The sequence below is a fragment of the Microcebus murinus genome, chromosome 14, assembly GCF_040939455.1.
Source record: "Microcebus murinus isolate Inina chromosome 14, M.murinus_Inina_mat1.0, whole genome shotgun sequence".
Taxonomy (NCBI): domain Eukaryota; kingdom Metazoa; phylum Chordata; class Mammalia; order Primates; family Cheirogaleidae; genus Microcebus; species Microcebus murinus.
In genome coordinates, this window is record NC_134117.1 from 24,862,651 (window position 1) to 24,880,502 (window position 17,852).

Sequence of the window (17,852 nt, forward strand, 5' to 3'; positions counted from 1 at the left end):
GCTTTTGGAAAGAAACATTTATGGGTGTCATGTCCAGGCAATTAAGAAAGCCCTTCATAGGGTAGGAAGGTGAGGGGCATTCCTCTTGGTGGCAGATGATCAGGGCCAGAGGTGGGTGGGCCAGAAGAGAATAGGATAGGGGTCCCTGGGAAGGACGTTTGCATCCCCTGCTGGCCTGCTGGGAGGTGAGAGCTGTGGGAGTGACAGGGATTAAAGTTCGGTGTTCCTCCCCTCTTTCTCTCTGTTGACTTACCTTGATGCTAATTTAGGCCTGTGGCTAGTCAGAGGCCTGCCACAGGCCTCCTTAAGAGATGCCTGTGTGTCTGTGCTGGCGCCCTTCACCTGGCCCCCACTCTTCAAAAGTCTGGAGAGTTCAATTGCCTACTTGAATGATTTCCAAGTGGCTATTATGTTTCCAACCCAAGGTAATTGGCTTTACCAGTTATTAATGGATTACCCTAAAGAGAAAAATGTTGAGGGAGGGAGGAGAGGGTAACACCTCCTAACTGTGTAGTTTGGTTCTGCAGTGTCCAGTGGAGTGGCTGCTTCCTAGGCTAGGAGTCACGTGGGGCATGGCAGGGGTGGCTGTTTTGGCACTACCACTCTATGGTGTAGTGGTTGCTGGCAATCCCACGGGTCTAGAGGATGCTGAAATGGAGTATGTCCTTGGAGGAAGTCCTGGCTTGAAGCATGGGGACCTAGGATGCCTCCTATGGCTTCTTTATCAGCCTGGGATTGAAAGCAGACACCTGCCTTGCAATTTTGATTGTAAATCAGTGGCCTGGCTAATACCTACCCTAATATCTCCCCCATCAGCAACTGGTGGGCCAACTCGCCACCCCAGACAAAGCCATTGGATTCTCCAGAGCCTTTTCTGTGGAAACCCATCTCCCCACTGAGACGCTTGGGATCAGAGAGCCATCATACTGAGAAGGGCCAGGGTGGATGGGGTGTTGCCCCCACATTGCTGACATGTCATTAGTATGTCTAGTCTTCCTTCCCCCCATGAAAGACATGTAAGGACATGGCCTATCCTTGCCCCAGGGCTCCTGAGTGACACACTGCTTTCAGCTCTCTTGCTTGCCCTTACATTTTCAAGCCCAGGTTTCCTGAAGGCTTCTCCTTTCCATCCTGCCAAATCCTCTAGCAAACAAGTGGTCTGGCTCATAGGTTCAAGGTCTAGTCCTACCACTATGGCCAACCTGGCCAATTGCACTGATCCTTCAAAATGGGCTTGTGCTTCCACTTAAAATGAACCTGTGCAGATTGTATATGTTGGGGGTTTTAGGGCTCTAAGAGACCCTCCAGGAAATATGCTTAGCCTGCTCCTCACCTGCCTCTTGGCAGCATTTGTCATTGTCCTTGGAGGATTCTGCCTGACTCCCTTGGCTGCCTGGCCTCTCCCATTCTCTACTCTCCCCACCCCCAATTACTAGCATATACCCATCCAGAGGATTGACTCACTTTTCATATTTTTCCTTTTCTCAGTTTGATGTCTCTATACTTGCCATGTGTTCATACTACATTACCAGATTCCCCCAGCTCTTAAAAGCTTTGATAATGCCCCTCCAGCTACCCTCACCTCTAACCAGGGCAACATCTTCTAGCCCCCAACAACCTGTCCTCAGGAGACCTTTTCTGTGCCTTGGCCTTGTGCTCCGGGGTTGATACAATTGAAGCCTGACAGACTCACTCTCCCTTGGGCTCAGACTTGCACATTTAGAGATCTGGTTTTTTTTTTTTTTGAGACAGAGTCTCACTCTGTTGCCTTGGCTAGAGTGTTGGGGTGTCAGCCTAGCTCACAGCAACCTCAAACTCTTGGGCTTAAGTGATCCTTCTACCTCAGCCTCCCTAGTAGCTGGAACTATAGGCATGTGCCACCATGCCCAGCTAATTTTTTCTATATATTTTAGTTGTCCGGCTAATTTCTTTCTATTTTTAGTAGAGACGGGCTCTCGCTCTTGCTCAGGCCTGTCTCAAACTCCTGATCTCAAGTGATCTTCTTGCCTTGGCCTCCCAGAGTGCTAGGATTACAGGTGTGAGCCACCGAGCCTGGCTAGAGATCTGTTTTTGTGGTGGGTAGAGACCAAAACAACAGAGCTCAGCTGTTGTTGAACCTACAGTGCCTCTGGCAAGGCAGCTCTGAGAGGCTACAGCCCTCACAGTGCTCCAAGTTGTCTTCTACAATTCTGATAGCTCTCGGATGCTTCTCATTCTGGCCTAACCCCAGGATCCCCTGAAGAACAAGCAGGCGTTTCTAATTGTAAGCCATTTCTACCACAAGTTCTGACAAGTCAGATCTGATTTTGCTCTCCTTTTGTTTGGCAGCTCTTTTGTCACAGGGACGGCTTGTTGTGGGCACTTCTCACCCCTGAGAATCTGGGACCTCAACAGGTAAGAGATTCCTGAGCCCACTATGGCTTCCAGTGGGGGTGGGGCTGGGGCAGCAGGAGGCAGACGAAAGAACTAGCTGAGCCAGGCCTGGCCTCAGTGGGCCACATGGTCCAAAAGGAGGCCGGGAATGACCCTCCCTTCCCCATGACCCACTGACAGCCTCCACTATGGTTCCTTCTCGGATGGAATCATTCAGGGTTAGCTTGAGGAGACTGTTGAAGTAATTTATAATAAGTAAATAGTTTTGTGTAGAATTTATGATAACAACAACAATTTGGATTTATGATATTCTTTCCCTGAGGAGTGCCTATGTGGCTACATAAAATCCCATCCATCCTCAGAGATGATTTTTCTAAAATAAAGGAATTTTGAAGGTGGTCTGCAGACCCATAAAAAGAATCATGTAAACAGTTAAAATACATTTAGATTTTATTCACAATTCCCGGCCTCATCAAGCTTGACATATTTCCATCTGATTATCTGCTGTTCTGTTGTTGTTTTTTTTTTAACTTTTTATTTTGAAATAATTGTAGATTCACAGGAAGTTATAAAAATAGGAGGGAGAGGTACTCATGTAACATCTTACATAATATAGTATACTATCAAAACCAGGAAATAGACATTAGTACAATCCACATACCTTTATTGAGAATGAGACTACAAAGGGGTGTATGAGGGATCTTTGTGTGATGGAACTTGATTGTGTATCTTGATTGTAGTGGTAATTACCTGAGTCTGCACATGCAATAAAACTGCACAGAACTAGACACACACACATACATACATACTCACATTCCTCTTATCTCTAATTCCTGGCAACCACTTATGTATTTTCCATCTCTGTAATTTTTTTTTTTTTTTTTTTTGAGACAGAGTCTCATTCTGTTGCCCGAGCTAGAGTGCCATGGCATCAGCCTAGCTCACAGCAACCTCAAACTCTTGGGCTCAAGCGATCCTCCTGCCTCAGCCTCCTGAGTAGCTGGGACTACAAGCATATGCCACCATGCCCGGCTAATTTTTTCTATATATTTTGAGTTGTCCGGCTAATTTCTTTCTATTTTTAGTAGAGACAAGGTTTTGCTCTTGCTCAGGCTGGTGTTGAACTCCTGACCTTGAGTGATCCTCCCGCTTCAGCCTCCCAGAGGGCTAGGATTACAGACATGAGCCACCACGCCTGGCCCCTCTGTAACTTTTTCATTTTGAAAATGTTAATAAATGGAATCACAGTATGTCACTTTTCAAGATTGGCTTTTTAAAAAACTCAGCATATTTCCCTTGAGATCTATAGAAGTTGTTACATGTATCAATAGCTTGTTTGTTTTTATTGCTGAATAATATTCCATGGTATGGATATGCCAGAGTTTCTTTGTTTGAGACAGTCTCGCTCTGTTGCTTGGGCTAGAGTGCAGTGGCATCAGCCTAGCTTATAGCAACCTCAAACTCCTGGGCTCAACCAATCCTACTGCCTCAGCTCCTGAGTAGCTGGGACTACAGGCATGCGCCACCGCGCCCAGCTAATTTTTTCTATTTTTAGTTGCCCAGCTAATTTCTTTTTATTTCTAGTAGAGACGGGGTCTCGCTCTTGCTCAGGCTGGTCTCGAACTCCTGACCTCAAGTGATCCTCCTGCCTCAGCCTCCTATAGTGCTAGGATTACAGGCATGAGCCATCACTTGCAGCAGTTTTCAATTTTTTTGACTATTGCAAATAAAGCTGTTGTGAACATTTGTGTACAGTTTTGTGTGTGGGCATATGTTTTCATTTCTCTGGGATAAATGCCAATGAGTATAATTGCTGGGCTGTTTTGTAGTGTATGTTTAGTTTTTTACCTGCCAAACTATTTTTCTGAATATATTTACCATTTTACATTCCCACCAGCAATGTATGAGAGATATAATTTCTTCACATCCTCACCAGCATTTGGTATTGTCACTATCTTTTATTTTAGCTATTCTAATGGGTGTCACATCTCATCATTGTTTTAATTTGAATTTCCCCTAATAGGTAATGATGTTGTGCATATTTTCATGTGTTTATTTGCCATATATTTCCTGTATATCTTCTTTGGCAAAATGTCTGTTCATGTCTTTTGCCCATTGGATTGTTTGCTTTTTTTCCTAATGGAATGCTTCATGAATTTGCATGTCATCCTTGTGTAAGGGCCATGCTAATCTTCTCTATATCCTTTCAATTTTGGTATCTGTGCTGCCAAGGCAAACACTGTTTGCTTTTTTTACCATTGAGTTTTTAGAGTTCTTTATATATTCTAGATATTAATCCTTTGTCATATATATGGCTTGCTAAAACCTACTCCCAATCTGTAGCTTGTCTTTTTATCCTCTCAATAGGATCTTCTGCAGAACAAAATTTTGATGCAGTCCAAATTATCAACTTTTCCTTTTATCAGTTGTACTTTTGGTATCAAGTTTAAGAACTCTTCATTTAGCCCTAGGTCCCCACATTCTGTGTTTTTAAATGCCAAATTTTACAGTAGTAGTGAAGATGTGTTTGTCCTGCCTGCCTCCTACCTTAGTTGCTCGAGCCTTCTCTTCTCCTTTTTTCTCCATCTCCATAGGAAAACATTAGCCATATCTTTTTTCTGAAAAATCCAGTCTATAGACAATCTTTCCAAAAGATTTTTTGTTTATAACACAAGATGTTTTAATTAAACATGACTTTTTCTACAACTTTCTCTTTTGATGATCATCCAAGAACAGGGATAGGAAACTCACTACTTGCCAAAATAACACATTTCATCTTTGGATAGTCCTGAGAGGTAGAATGCCCACCCTTTGTCACAGGTTGATTTGCTTCCTACAGCTGTGATCCTGGACAAGAAGCAAGTTGAAGGCCTGAAGGACAGGCCTTTAAATATCTGAAAACTTTCTGCTCCTCCAGGGTCTTCTCTTTTGCAGGCCAAAAGTTATAGATCTTTCATTTGTTCCTCATAAACATAGTAGATCAGTTAGCCATAGCTTTTGGCTCTAAGTAATGAAGACCTACTTCAAAGTAGCTCAAACAATAATGGGATTATTACTATTTTAGATGACAAGGAGCCCTGAAGTTAGGTGGTTGTGTAATTCTAGGGCTGATGGTTCAGTAGCTCAATGAGACCGTGAGGGCCCATATTCTCTTAGCTTTCTGCTTTGCTACCCTAGTCAAGGTGGCTTTTGCTCCCAGGCTTGTTTAGGGCAGCTCCACCAAATCACAAGGCAACACTTAAAGGGAAGAAGAAAAGACTATGTCCTTGCCTGGGGTCCCTTTTTAAGATTAGGAGACCTTCCCTATTAACTCCCAAGCAGACTTCTCCATACATCTAATAGCCAAAATTGTATCCAGTGCTCACCCTACACAAAACCCTGTCAAGGGGAATGGGATGACCAGTCAAAATTCAGGCTTCCTCCTGGGCCTGGAGAAGAGCCCAGCTTTCCCCCTCTTACATGTTAGCAGCAGCAGGAAGGGGGATAGGGTGACATGGAAGCAGGGTTTGGCCAGCAAGAGAGAATGGGAGGAATGGCTGGATGGGTGACCTATAGTGTTGGTCTTACACTGGTTTCAGGGCCATTCTCACCTGAAAGTTTCTCTAGTTTATCTGGTGTGATCTTGAGATGAGATGGTGTGTTCATAACTGAGTACTGAACAGACCAGGTATGGTCTGATGAGTGGCAGGTGCTGTCACCTCCCTCATTTTAAATCTTCTACTTTTGCTGATGTAGCCAAGGCTTGCATCACACTGTTGCCAGCCTAGCTAGAACTTCTCAGGGCTCCTTTGTTCTTCAGCTCAGGGATGTTAGAGTTTCTGTAAGCTATGAAATTTGTTCCCATGCATTCACCCTGACAAACTCCTACCACTGCCCCTTCTCCCTTCTGAGTGGAGCTGGGGCAGGCAGAGCCCTTGCCCCAGTGAGGAAGAAGCATGCCAGGGCAAGCGTGATAGATGGCTGTGGTCAGCTATGGAGGGAGCACCAGCTATGTGTCTAGACAGATCTGGGTTCCAGAACTACTCTGCCACTTATTAACTCTGTGACCTAGGGCTTCTTGGGGCTTCAGTTTCCACATTTGTAAAGTGGGAATTATCCCTACCTAACAGAGCTAGTATGAACAAAATTATTATAAAAAGTGCCCTACACAGTGCCTGTTACCTTGAGCAAACTATCTCCTCCTTCCCTCGCTTCCCCCCGCCCCCCTGCCCCCCCCACAGTTGTTTTCCAAATTAGTACTAGGAATTTTTGGAGGCTCAACTTTTTTTTTTTTTTTTTTGAGACAAAGTCTCACTTTGTTGCCCAGGCTAGAGTGAGTGCCATGGCGTCAGCCTAGCTCACAGCAACCTCACACTCCTGGGCTCAAGCAATCCTTCTGCCTCAGCCTCCCAAGTAGCTGGGACTACAGGCATGCACCACCATGCCCGGCTAGTTTTTTCTATATATATTAGTTGGCCAATTAATTTCTTTCTATTTATAGTAGAGATGGGGTCTCGCTCTTGCTCAGGCTGGTTTTGAACTCCTGACCTCGAGCAATCTGCCCGCCTCGGCCTTCCAGAGTGCTAGGATTACAGGCATGAGCCACCTCGCCCGGCAAGGCTCAACCTTTTGATTCTCAAGATACCTATAGCCTGATGACCAGGGGACAGGGAGGTGAACCTGATGACCTTGTGGTACAGGAAAGGCTTTTTTGACAGTAAGTTGCAGATCACAGAGGTGGGAATCTCTGCTGGAAGTCAGTTTTACTTAGTCACATAGCTGGGCCTTGTGCTTGGCACCTTACCTGCCTAGGCCCAGGATCACACACAAGCTGGGGGTGGTTTGGGTGAACCATCAAGGCCCAGTTTCATCTCAAAGGTTGGCTAATATTTGAGTGGCCCCTTCTTCCTGTGGTGAAGGGTACTCTTGGGCACAGATTTACTATCAGGTTGGAGTTCTAAGGCACCAAGTCTTTGAATGTCATTCTCTTATGAAATCCCTCAATCTCACTAACCCCAGCCACTGGATCTTTACTGAAACCAGAATGAACCCAAATGACAACTGTGACCTCAATTATTACTGGAGCCAGATGAGAAACAGCCACTGCATCCTCTGGCCAGCCTGAGGGCTCTTCTGCTTGTGGTATCACTTGGCATTGCCTTCTATCTAGCCCCCAGGCTGCTGTCCTCACCACTGGGAGGAGCCAGGCCTGATTTAAAAATCTATCCTATTGGCCGGGCGCGGTGGCTCACGCCTGTAATCCTAGCACTCTGGGAGGCCGAGGCGGGCGGATTGCTCGAGGTCAGGAGTTCAAAACCAGCCTGAGCGAGACCCCGTCTCTACTAAAAATAGAAAGAAATTAATTGACCAACTAAAAGTATATATACAAAAAATTAGCCGGGCATGGTGGTGCATGCCTGTAGTCCCAGCTACTCGGGAGGCTGAGGCAGGAGGATCACTTGAGCCCAGGAGTTTGAGGTTTCTGTGAGCTAGGCTGACGCCACGGCACTCACTCTAGCCTGGGCAACAAAAGTGAGACTTTGTCTCAAAAAAAAAAAAAAAAAAAAAATCTATCCTATCCTCAGAGAAGCTTGCAGGACTGAGCAGCACAGGGATTGAGGAAAGATGCCCTGGTGGAAGCATCTGTTTTTCATGGGAGGAAATGGATGGATAGGATGACTCTCTGAAGCAGTCTTGCCCAGGGAAGCCCAAGCAGATAATAAAGCCATGTAGAAAATAGGATTAAGGTAATGAACAGGCAGGACAGAGTTTGATCTTTCAATATCACCAAAGCCTGACTGACAGGCCAATCCGTGAGGTGGAGCTCATCGCCAGCAGGACTCGGGGCTGGGCGATGTGCATGCTGGATGGATTCTTTGCTTTTAACCTGTCACCGCTGAAACTTGAGGAGTGCCTGGGTTTTCTCTTTTATGTGTGCGCTGTGACTTGGGTGGAGGGGGAGTACTGGAGGGCAGTTTCCTCCCAGCTTCGCCCCTCCAGGGACTGCCCTCAGGATGATGGTGGGGGCTGGGACACACTCAGAGCTGTAGCTGCCCCCTGGGCACCAGCACTCCATGGGAGAGCTACTGCCCATGTCTGTCCATGTGTCTCTCAGCTACCGTCCTCGGGCAGCCTATGCTACTTCTCACAATGCCTGGGGACCCTTGTCAGGGTCACCATGGCTCCCTCAGCCTCTCATTTCTAGCAAGATCTCTAGAAACCCTGTTCTCCCTGCAGGCTAGGCTGGGGCAGGGATGGGGGTTGCTGTCTGAAGTACACAGGTCAGAAGGCAGCTGTGGGTATCCAGCTATTGCCTGAGTGGCAAGGAGCTTGGCTGTCTCCCTCTGCCTTCCTCCCTTTCTGCCTTTCTCTCTCTTGGAGTTGGGCACCATGGGGTTAGGCTCAAGGACAGGGGATTTCTAACCTGGAGTCCTTTGGCTAACCTCAGGGTGCCAGAGTATTCCTTCTTCCAACAGTAGATGGTCTTCAAGCCCATTCCCCAACTCCCAAGTACAAGGAACTCCTATACCCCCATCCTTTAAAAAAAATAAATAATTTCTTTGAGATGGGATCCCATTATGTTGCTCAAGCTGGTCTTGAACTCCTGGGCTCAAATGATCCTCCTGCCTTGCCCTCCCTTGTAGCTGGGACTATGTGTACACACCACCATGCCCTGCTCCCCTGGACCTCCATCTCTGCAAACCAACCACTGAAGTATCCCTGGCTAGGCCCTGTGGTCCTGTTAGTTCCCCCAAGGAACTGCCAAAGCCATCCTGTTCCTGAGCCTGGGGTCTGAAGGAATCAAGGTTCATCTAGTGTTTTCTGTCTGCATTTGAGCAGAGCCCTTTGCTAGGCTCCAGGGAACGTGCCAAGTGTTGGCTGTGTGGGGCATGCGCCCCCAGCCCCTGAGAGGCCCAGGTGGGTCTGACTGGCCTGATATCACAGCCTCATCCCCTAGGCTTTACTTGGTGTGACTTTTAGTTTTTGTGCCAAGAGGCATTGGAGTTGGATGTAGCATTAGTGCCCTGAGAAGACAGCACAACAGGGCTCCTGGTGGCTGTGGGCAGGTGGACTTCAGGATGGAGAGGCTGTGATCCTAGACACAGTGGGCCCAGCTATAGCCTTCCACCTTGGGTACTGTGAGTAGGGAAGCAGGGGGTAGGGGGGCTTTAGTGACCTGTCTGCTCCTAGGGCATCGGGTCATTGGCTAGGCTCCTAGGGCTTCAGGTCATTGGCTAGGCACTGTACTGCCCTGCACATGTATGACCATGTGCATGCCTCTGCACACATCTCTCCCTCCCCTTTGGGCCAGGGTCATCCCTGATTCCTCATTACACCTCCACTTCCATCTCAAAGCCCCTAAGCCTCCTCTTTCTCAACAAAGGCAGGGGCAGAATAGGCTTCTCACCCATTTTGACAGGTACCCTAAATTTTTCTCTTCTATGCCTTTGCTCAAGCCAACCCCGGGCCTAGAATACCCCGTCTTTGCCTAAGGAAACCTGCTCAGCCATCAGCATAAATAGCACATTCTTCACAAAGCCCTCCTTGATCCTTACCTGTGGCTGAAGCTGGTGGCCTTTTCTACTGAACACTGTTAGAGCACTCATAAAGGCCACCTGGTCAGCCACAGGTGTGACCTGGTGTAGCACTCCTCTGAGCTGGGAACTTGTATCCCTGCACTGAGCATAGGATATGAGTATTAGGTCATCTAATGACATTTGGGATGGCAAGGGACACCTGGCTGGAGCCCTTTTTGACCATCTGGAGAAGGAAACAGTGTCCTGAGCACTGGCTGGACCACTCTGAGGGCACTACTAGTGCCCATCGCACCCAGGTGTGGCTTTGTCTCTGCCCCTGGCCCTCTGCCCCCGCCCCATGCAGGGGGCCTGGCCCACAGTCAGGGTGATTACAGAATTGCCCCCTTTAAAGTACCTGCCTTCTTCTTTGAAAGTATTACTGACAGCTTTTCCATTCTCTTTTTTCTTTACCTCTTTAAGGAACCCTGTAATTTCTTTCTCTCTTTCTCCCCCCTTTCCTTTTTCTTTCTTGTCCCCTCTGTCCCCCTGAACTCTTTGAAATTGGCTCTCTGCCTGCTGACACCAAACTGATACTTTGCGTTTCACTTCTCCTTATCCCTTTATGGCAACAGATGTTGAAATTTTGTATCCTTTTATCTGCCCGGCTGCCCCTTCCTGTAATTATGGTCCCCTTGTTAACAGTACAAAGTAGGCTGCCCGGCTGCCTGGCCTTTGAGCCATTGTGTCTGAACACGTGTGCGCGGGCGGGCGCTGGGGGTGTATGCACACACATGCATGTGAGAGGCCGTGTGCGCGGGAAGCCCTTCTCTCTCACCTGATGGGGCTGGCAAGTGAGGCTTCCGTGGGCTCCTCATCTCCACTCCTCTCTTCTTACATTTAGAGCCTATCTGTGCCCTTGATTCTCTCGCCTACCCGCCAAAGGGCCAGCCTCTGGGCACCTGGGAGGTGGAGAGGTCTGCAAAGAATAGATAAGGGTTGGAGGTGGCCCTGGGTGTCTGTTGGGGCAAGTCCAATTGTGCAGCTGGACAGAGGATGCTGGGGGGCAGTGACCGAGCGGCTGCGCTGTCTGCGAAGGCGGGGAGTGTGGGTACTCAGGAGCATATAGACCTGACTTTAATGCACTAGGTATGCCACCTGAGCCTTCGTTTTCTAATTCGTAAAATGGGGTTGAGAAACTTACCTCATAGGCCTGTTGTGAGGATTAAATGAGCTGATGTATGTAAAGCATTCAGCACAGTGCCTGGCGCACAGTAGGGACTCATGTGAGCTGCGGCTGCGGTGGCTACTCTGCCACCAGGTAACCTGCTTATCCGTCTCATCCGGCCCCGGCAGACTCACAGAGAACAGGCCCTTCAATTCATTTCCCCTGTTCCCATCAGCCTCAGTGCTGCTACCAGACTAGTTTTCCAGGAGTTCAGCCTTTATCATGAATTCAGGCTCTCCTTTTCTTGTTAAATGATTTTAAGAAAGTCACTTTTCCTCTGTGGCAATCAGTTTCCTTACCTGCAACCAGGAGGCCAAACTAGGACAGTCACTTCCTACTCAAAAGTTTCTTGGCTTTCTGCTACTCACGGAGTTCATGCAAGGTGAGGGGTCTGCACCCTAAGGCCCACCATGGTCTAGAGGCCGGATCCTGCCACCTTCTTCCCCACACACTCCCCAGCCTCCAGCCACTGCCCGGCAGCCTGGCTGCCCTGCCTCTGCACCTTTGTTGTTGCTGTTTCTTCCACCTAGGCCATCCCCCTTTCCTGTCATTGCCTGTCACAGACCTGACCCTCAGTGAAGAATATCCTTGCTGGATTGAAAATTCCTTGAAAGCAGGGATAATGTCGTCTTCGTAGTCACAGCTCACATCTCCTTATAGCTCCCATTAAGCATAATGCCTTGTATATAGAAGGTGCTCAATTAATGGCTGTTGATTGAAGGAAGGAAGGGAGGAAAAATCTCCGATTCTTGGCGTGGTGGCTCACACGCCTGTAATCCTAGCACTCTGGGAGGCCGAGGCGGGCAGATCGTTTGAGCTCAGGAGTTCGATACCAGCCTGAGCAAGAGCAAGACCCCGTCTCTACTAAAAATACAAAGAAATTAGCTGGACAACTAAAAATATATATAGAAAAAATTAGCTGGGCGCGATGACACATGCCTATAGTCCCAGCTACTTGGGAGGCTGGGGCAGAAGGATCGCTTGAGCCTGGGAGTTTGAGGTTGCTGTGAGCTAGGATGACGCCACAGCACTCTAGCCCAGGAAACAGAGTGAGACTCTGTGTCAAAAGAAAAGAAAAACCTCCCATTCTCTTAGCGACCATGTTGGGCCCAGCTTATACCTTCAGGCCATCTGTCTCCTAGGGAGCAGAGGAGATGGAAGAAGGTAAACTGTTTGTCACCCTTCCATCCTTTCTCTCCATAAAAGCCACTGTTGCATTTCAGGATAGCCCGTGCCAGTGGGGTGTCCTCACACCCAGACAGTTGCAGGAGACCCATGGAGTCTCCAGGGAACATCATCAGGAACCCAGTATGTTAAAATGGCTGGAAAATGGAATGGGAGCCATGGGCATCCTGAGATGTGGGCTGGGAGGTAGGAGCCAGTGGTGACTCGGGAGCACTCTAGTACACAAGGCTTGTGGGGGAGGCTGAGAGAAGAATCAGCAGGGCCCACACTTGGGGAGCAGGGTGGCAGGGATTGCCCCTGTGCCCATTCTAGCTTGGTGCTCAGGGCCTCTCCCAGATGGGCATCCAGGTCTTTAGGGCCAGCACTTACCTGCAGTGATGGGTGTCAGATGTGATGAGTATCAGTGTTTCACTTAAATTTTCCTCCTCTTGACTGGCAAGGAGTTTCTCTGTCTTTCCTCCAGCTGCAGTAGAATTGCCTGTGCAGCTGGAGGGGTTGGGCCAGGGGGACCTATTTCCAATTTTAAGGGACCACTCAAGGATGTGGCCACACTCTGCTTGCTTCTTCCTGCCCAGGCACTGGGGGCTCCCAGGAAAAGGCCGCACAGCCAGGGCCACGGGAACAAGTCTCCGTCAGGCTGCCCCTCCCCAGCCTGTGTCTTATTCATCAGGCTCACGTGGGCGGCCCCATCTGTCTTTATCTTTGCCTGGGTCGAGAGAATTGCTGGAGTCAGGCTTGGGGGAGGCTGGGGTGTGGAGGCCCGGCCAGCCCTCAGTGGCTCCTGGAGGCCTGGGCTTTGTCCGCAGGAGTTGGAAGGGAATGGACTTTTTGTCTGGGCCTCTATAGTGATAGACTGGCCCTTGCTCCTGTCTTGGCCCAGGGCTCTGAGCAGCAGCCGTGTTCCCACACAAGTTGTGCCATAGCCAAGGCTCTGCACCCCCTACCCCCCACAGTGAGAGGCTGAGAAGCATTCTTAACATTCTTTCCAGAGAAAGGGGGTGAAATGTCTGAATTTAGGGGTCACCATGTTATACAAATTGCAATCTAATCATTTTTACAAGAACACACTTGCAACAAGAAAAGAAGCCCAGGAGGAGGGGATGAGGAGACAGACAGCTTGTTTTGTGCCCCTTTCCCCCAAGTTTGAGGCTATTGTCGGGCCAATCTCTCCCTCCACCAGAGTAGTTGAGCTAGAGTTTTCTAGTTAAATAGATCTTAGGGTGGGGGCCTTGAAGGGCCTATGGTGCCATTTCTGTTTGTTTTCCCAAATCAAAGCCCCAGCAGGGCTTCTATGGCACTGCTGGGCCGCTATTTGAAGAGACGGGCCATTTCCCAGAGCCTGGTGTGTCAGTTTATGCTCTGAACTTAACCTCACGGGCACTGCACAACAGAGCCTTGAGGGTCCTGGGCCCAGAGGTAAAAGAAATTGTATCTTTTTATTGGCCCATTTAAATTGTGTGTGGCCATTTCAGAGAACCAGAGAATAGCGCAGGAAAAAGAAACTCCTCAGCCCCTGGCTAGGCTAGGCTGGCAGAGGAGGGGCTCTCAGGACCTGTGCTAGCCCCCAGCGGCCACCGCTGTCTTGGGCCCTTGGAGAGGACAGGGGCCCCGTGGGCTGTTCTGTATCTCTTATTACAGACACTTAAGGCCAAGCCATTTTCCAGTGGTGGCTTGGATGCCAAGTTGGCAGCCCAGTCTGAGTGTGCCTCTTACACTGCTGTCCCTGCCCAGCTCCATGGGTGCCAGCTCTCCTTCCCTCTGCACCCTAGGACCAGGGGTGGGCAGGTAGAGCCATGCTGTGCTTCACTCCTCCCAACCCCCACTGCCTTTCATCTTCTATTTCAAACAGACAAACATGAAATTACTTCTGTAGATTAAAGGGGAGAGCTCCTCAATCATTCCTTAAGGCCTCATTAATGGAGGGGGCAGGGCCTCCAAATCTGGAAGGAAAGGAAGAGCTGTGGAGCAAAACAGCCCCTACACGGTATACCTTGAGAGACAGAGACAGAGACAGACACTCTCATACAGTGGCTGAGTCATGGGTGGTGGCCCATCTGGGAAGCAGGGCTCCTTTGGGAGCCAAGGTCAGTAGTTTATATGGGACATTGATCTGGGGAGATGGCCTTCTGCCTGATGCTCCTCACCAGACAAGAGGCTTGTCATCTTCTCCCCCCAGGCCCAGCACTGGGCTACTGAGAGGAAGATAAGAACCTCCCTGGGAAGGAGGCTGGGGACAGGGGTGCTGACTTGGGGCCTACCCCCACTGTACAGCAGCAGTGCTCTTCCTGGGGCTTACTGTTCAGGGTGGTAAGAAACCCCTACCCTCCTCCTTTGATTCCTTTAGCCTTCAGGGAAGATGGCAGCTCCACTGGGAAGAAGGAAGGTTGAGGGTCATAATCTGAGCAAGGTGAAAAGACTGGAGCCGAAGTCTGCACTCAGACACGTAGCTGGCAGCCTTGCCTGCCTCACATCCTTTGCTGAAATGCTGCTTGAGCCAAAGCTGGGCTGGTGAGGCTATGAAGTCCTCTCCACCCCATGCCAGGGCCTCTTACCTGGATGTCCCTGTGAAGTGTCCATGGCGTTGTTTCTCCTCACACCATGGAGAAGAGCCCAGCATCTCATGGGTGAAAGAAGCTGAGGCATTGGGCCTGGATGGTACCCCTTCTCCTTCATTCCCCTCAATCATTCTGCAAAAACTCAATACTTCCACCCGTCCCCTAGCCACAGGGATTAGCGGGTGCACTTGATGTTGAGGGGTAGTTGCTAGGGCCAGGAGGCCCCCCTACATGGTTGCTAGGGGTCTGGCATCAGGGCAAGGGGTCTGCCCACTGCCGCGGTCACGGAGGGAATTACACAGTCACAAAGAAATTGTTCTTCTCAGTAATCTGCTCTCGGCCACCGGGTGGGGTGAGGGTGGGGGGAGCAGGTTGGAACCCAGCAGGCTGGGGGCTGTGATCACAGAGGCGTGCTAGCCCCAGGCTGGGGGCCAGCCAGGCCAGGAACACCAGGGACAGCCCGCTAAGCTGCTTTCTCAGCGATTTCTCTCCCCAGACACAAAGGTGTTTACTTGTTTTAACATCTCCTGAGACTCCCCTTCTCCCTTTGTGTGGTCTTTATCCCCAATGAGGTTTGAGCCCCAGATTACAGGCAGGAATTAAGGCATTGGACTCAGGCAGCTCAGAACTGCATGACCTGCAGGATCAAGGAGTATAAAGTAACCAAGTGTGTGTGTGTGTGAGGGGGGCTGACCCCTTCAGCAAGGCCCATTCATCGTCCTGAGGAGGAGTGGCTGGGCTAGGGGCAGCTGCACGCAGGTGTGATGGAAGGGCTGCTGGGGGCTGGGATGCTGGGGGAGGGGTGGGGGCTGGAACTGGCTAGAGAGGCCTCGTGGTGGGGGTGAGGGGGCTAGGCGTCGGGCATCTCCTCCCTTGGCCTCCTTCCGCAGGGAGTCTAATTCTAGCTGAGGAGGACGGAGAGCTGCATTTCCCCAAGATCTAATACCATCTGAAAGTTGAAAGAGTGGGACAAGGTGGGGCAGCCTTTCACCCTCTGCTCTTCCCCCCAGTGGGCAGCTGGTGACACACCTGGGCAGTGACTTTCCCCCAGGGGCGGGGGTGCTAGACGTCATGTATGAGTCCCCTTTCACACTGCTGTCCTGTGGCTATGACACCTACGTGCGCTACTGGGACCTCCGCACCAGTGTCCGGTGAGTGTGCTGGGCAGGGAGGACAGGTGGTGGGAGTTCCCCTGCAACCCCGGTTCTCCCTCTAGGCTCGGGTTGGCCCATGGAAGAGGACACAGAGACTACATGTGACCTGGGAAGGAAGGGGCCTCCAAGGTCATATCAAGCTTAGACTCCCTACCCTGGGGCAGCCCTGGTCCTGGTGGCCTAGGAAACTGTAGCCAGCAGGCCCTATAAGGGCAGGTACTTCTCAGAGCCTCTGGAGTTGTCAGGGTACTGTCCCTCAGCATTCTGTCTTAGCCTTTCTTGAGGCCTTTATTACTTCTCCCCCTCATGACAAGTAGCCGGCCATGTGGAAACACAAATGCAGGCATAATCTGCTGTGTGGTCTGGGGCTTGGTGAGCGAGTCCTTTACAGAGGATGCCTTTCCCATTAAGTTCGGTTTATAAAGAATCTGATGATTCAGGCTTCTCTCTCCCCAAGCCTAGAATAGCTCCCTAACCTTCCCCGCAGTTCCTCAAGGAAGCTGAGGTGGAGGTGGAGGCCACCCTGAACCTCCCTCTGCATCTCCCCTTCCTGGACAGGAAATGTGTCATGGAGTGGGAGGAGCCCCACGACAGCACCCTGTACTGCCTGCAGACAGATGGCAACCACCTGCTGGCCACAGGTTCCTCCTACTACGGCGTGGTGCGGCTATGGGACCGGCGACAAAGGGCCTGCCTGCACGTGAGTGTCTTGCCCACCTCACACCTCCAGGATGCCAGGACTTGTCGATATGGGTTGCTTCTGGGAGAGGGTGATATGGCCAAGGATAGGGTGGGAGGAAGCCTACAGTGGCACATGTCCCTGTTTCACTGGGCCTGGGGATCTTGGGTTAAGGTACCTCCATTTCCCACTGGGAAAGCTCTTACCACTTCTGTGCCCTCCCTTCCAGGCCTTCCCGCTGACGTCGACCCCCCTGAGCAGCCCTGTGTACTGCCTGCGTCTCACCACTAAGCATCTCTATGCTGCGCTGTCTTACAACCTCCATGTCCTGGATTTTCAGAACCCGTGACTGGCAGGGCCACCCCTGCCTGTGGGCCAGAGAAGCCAGCTACTCAGGGACCACTCTTGCCTGGAGGGTGTGGTGATAGCTCGTCCCCACTGCCCCCACTGTGTTCCTAGACCTGTGTGACCCCAGTGCGTGGGTACCTTAAACTAGAGGCTTCTGACTCCTGGGGCTCTGGGGCTTACCCAGAGATGCAGTCCCTTCCAGGAACCTGTTGGAGAGAGAAGACCTGCTGCTTTGGCAAAGTGCAGCTGAAACTGGGCCTTGTGTCCCTGTTTGACCAGAGCAAAGATCTGGCCCGAAGAGGCCCACCCTGCACCCCACCCCTTCTTAGAGCCATAACAGCCTACAGAGTGAGGTGAGGTGCACCCACCTTCATGGTCCCTTTATGCCCCTTCTTGGAAGAAGAGGTGAGGCTGCTAATACCCCCTATTGGCATTAGCCACCTCAGTCTCAGTCAGACCCCACCCTTGACCAACCTCTTAGGGCTGGGGGTTCATTCCTGGGCCACTTAGTTTTGCTTTGAAACCAAGAAAGGACAAAGGGAATGCAGTAGTTCTGAGTGAGTTCTGAGCCAGCCCTTCCTCAGGCCGGCTGTTGAGACATGCTACAATTTTCATTTTTGTAAAAATAAAGCTTGACTGTTCATAAAATCTGGTTCCTCACTGGCTGGGTAGTTCTAGGAGGCCCCGGGAAAAGAGAACAGGGGTTGTGCACGTTGGGGAAAGGCTAAGATCAGCCTCATGGCTCTGTTTCCCAAAGAACAAGGGTTTTTTTTTTTTTCCAATTAGCCACCTACCCCTTTAGCTGTGTGTATGGGATGGTCACCTGTAAGGTATGGA

General features: G+C 50.2%; 1 protein-coding gene and 1 non-coding gene across 6 annotated transcripts in view; one reads left to right on the plus strand and one right to left on the minus strand.

The window, feature by feature from the left end:
* Nucleotides 1–17,663, plus strand: part of FBXW4 (F-box and WD repeat domain containing 4) — an 85,186-nt gene extending 67,523 nt beyond the window's left edge. For 4 of the 5 annotated variants that reach the window (XM_076009823.1, XM_076009826.1, XM_076009827.1 and 1 more), the window contains exons 6-9: nt 2,329–2,394; nt 15,845–15,985; nt 16,547–16,688; nt 16,897–17,663. In XM_076009823.1, coding sequence (XP_075865938.1) covers nt 2,329–2,394; nt 15,845–15,985; nt 16,547–16,688; nt 16,897–17,016 — 469 coding nt within the window. In that variant the 3' untranslated portion in view covers nt 17,017–17,663. The remainder of the gene's footprint in view (nt 1–2,328; nt 2,395–15,844; nt 15,986–16,546; nt 16,689–16,896) is intronic. The other variant, XM_076009824.1, reaches the window with a different exon arrangement.
* LOC142875768 (U6 spliceosomal RNA) lies at nt 4,507–4,613 on the minus strand. Its single transcript, XR_012923061.1, has one exon. It is a non-coding gene; the product is annotated as a U6 spliceosomal RNA (small nuclear RNA).
* Nucleotides 17,664–17,852: the final 189 nt, after the last annotated feature.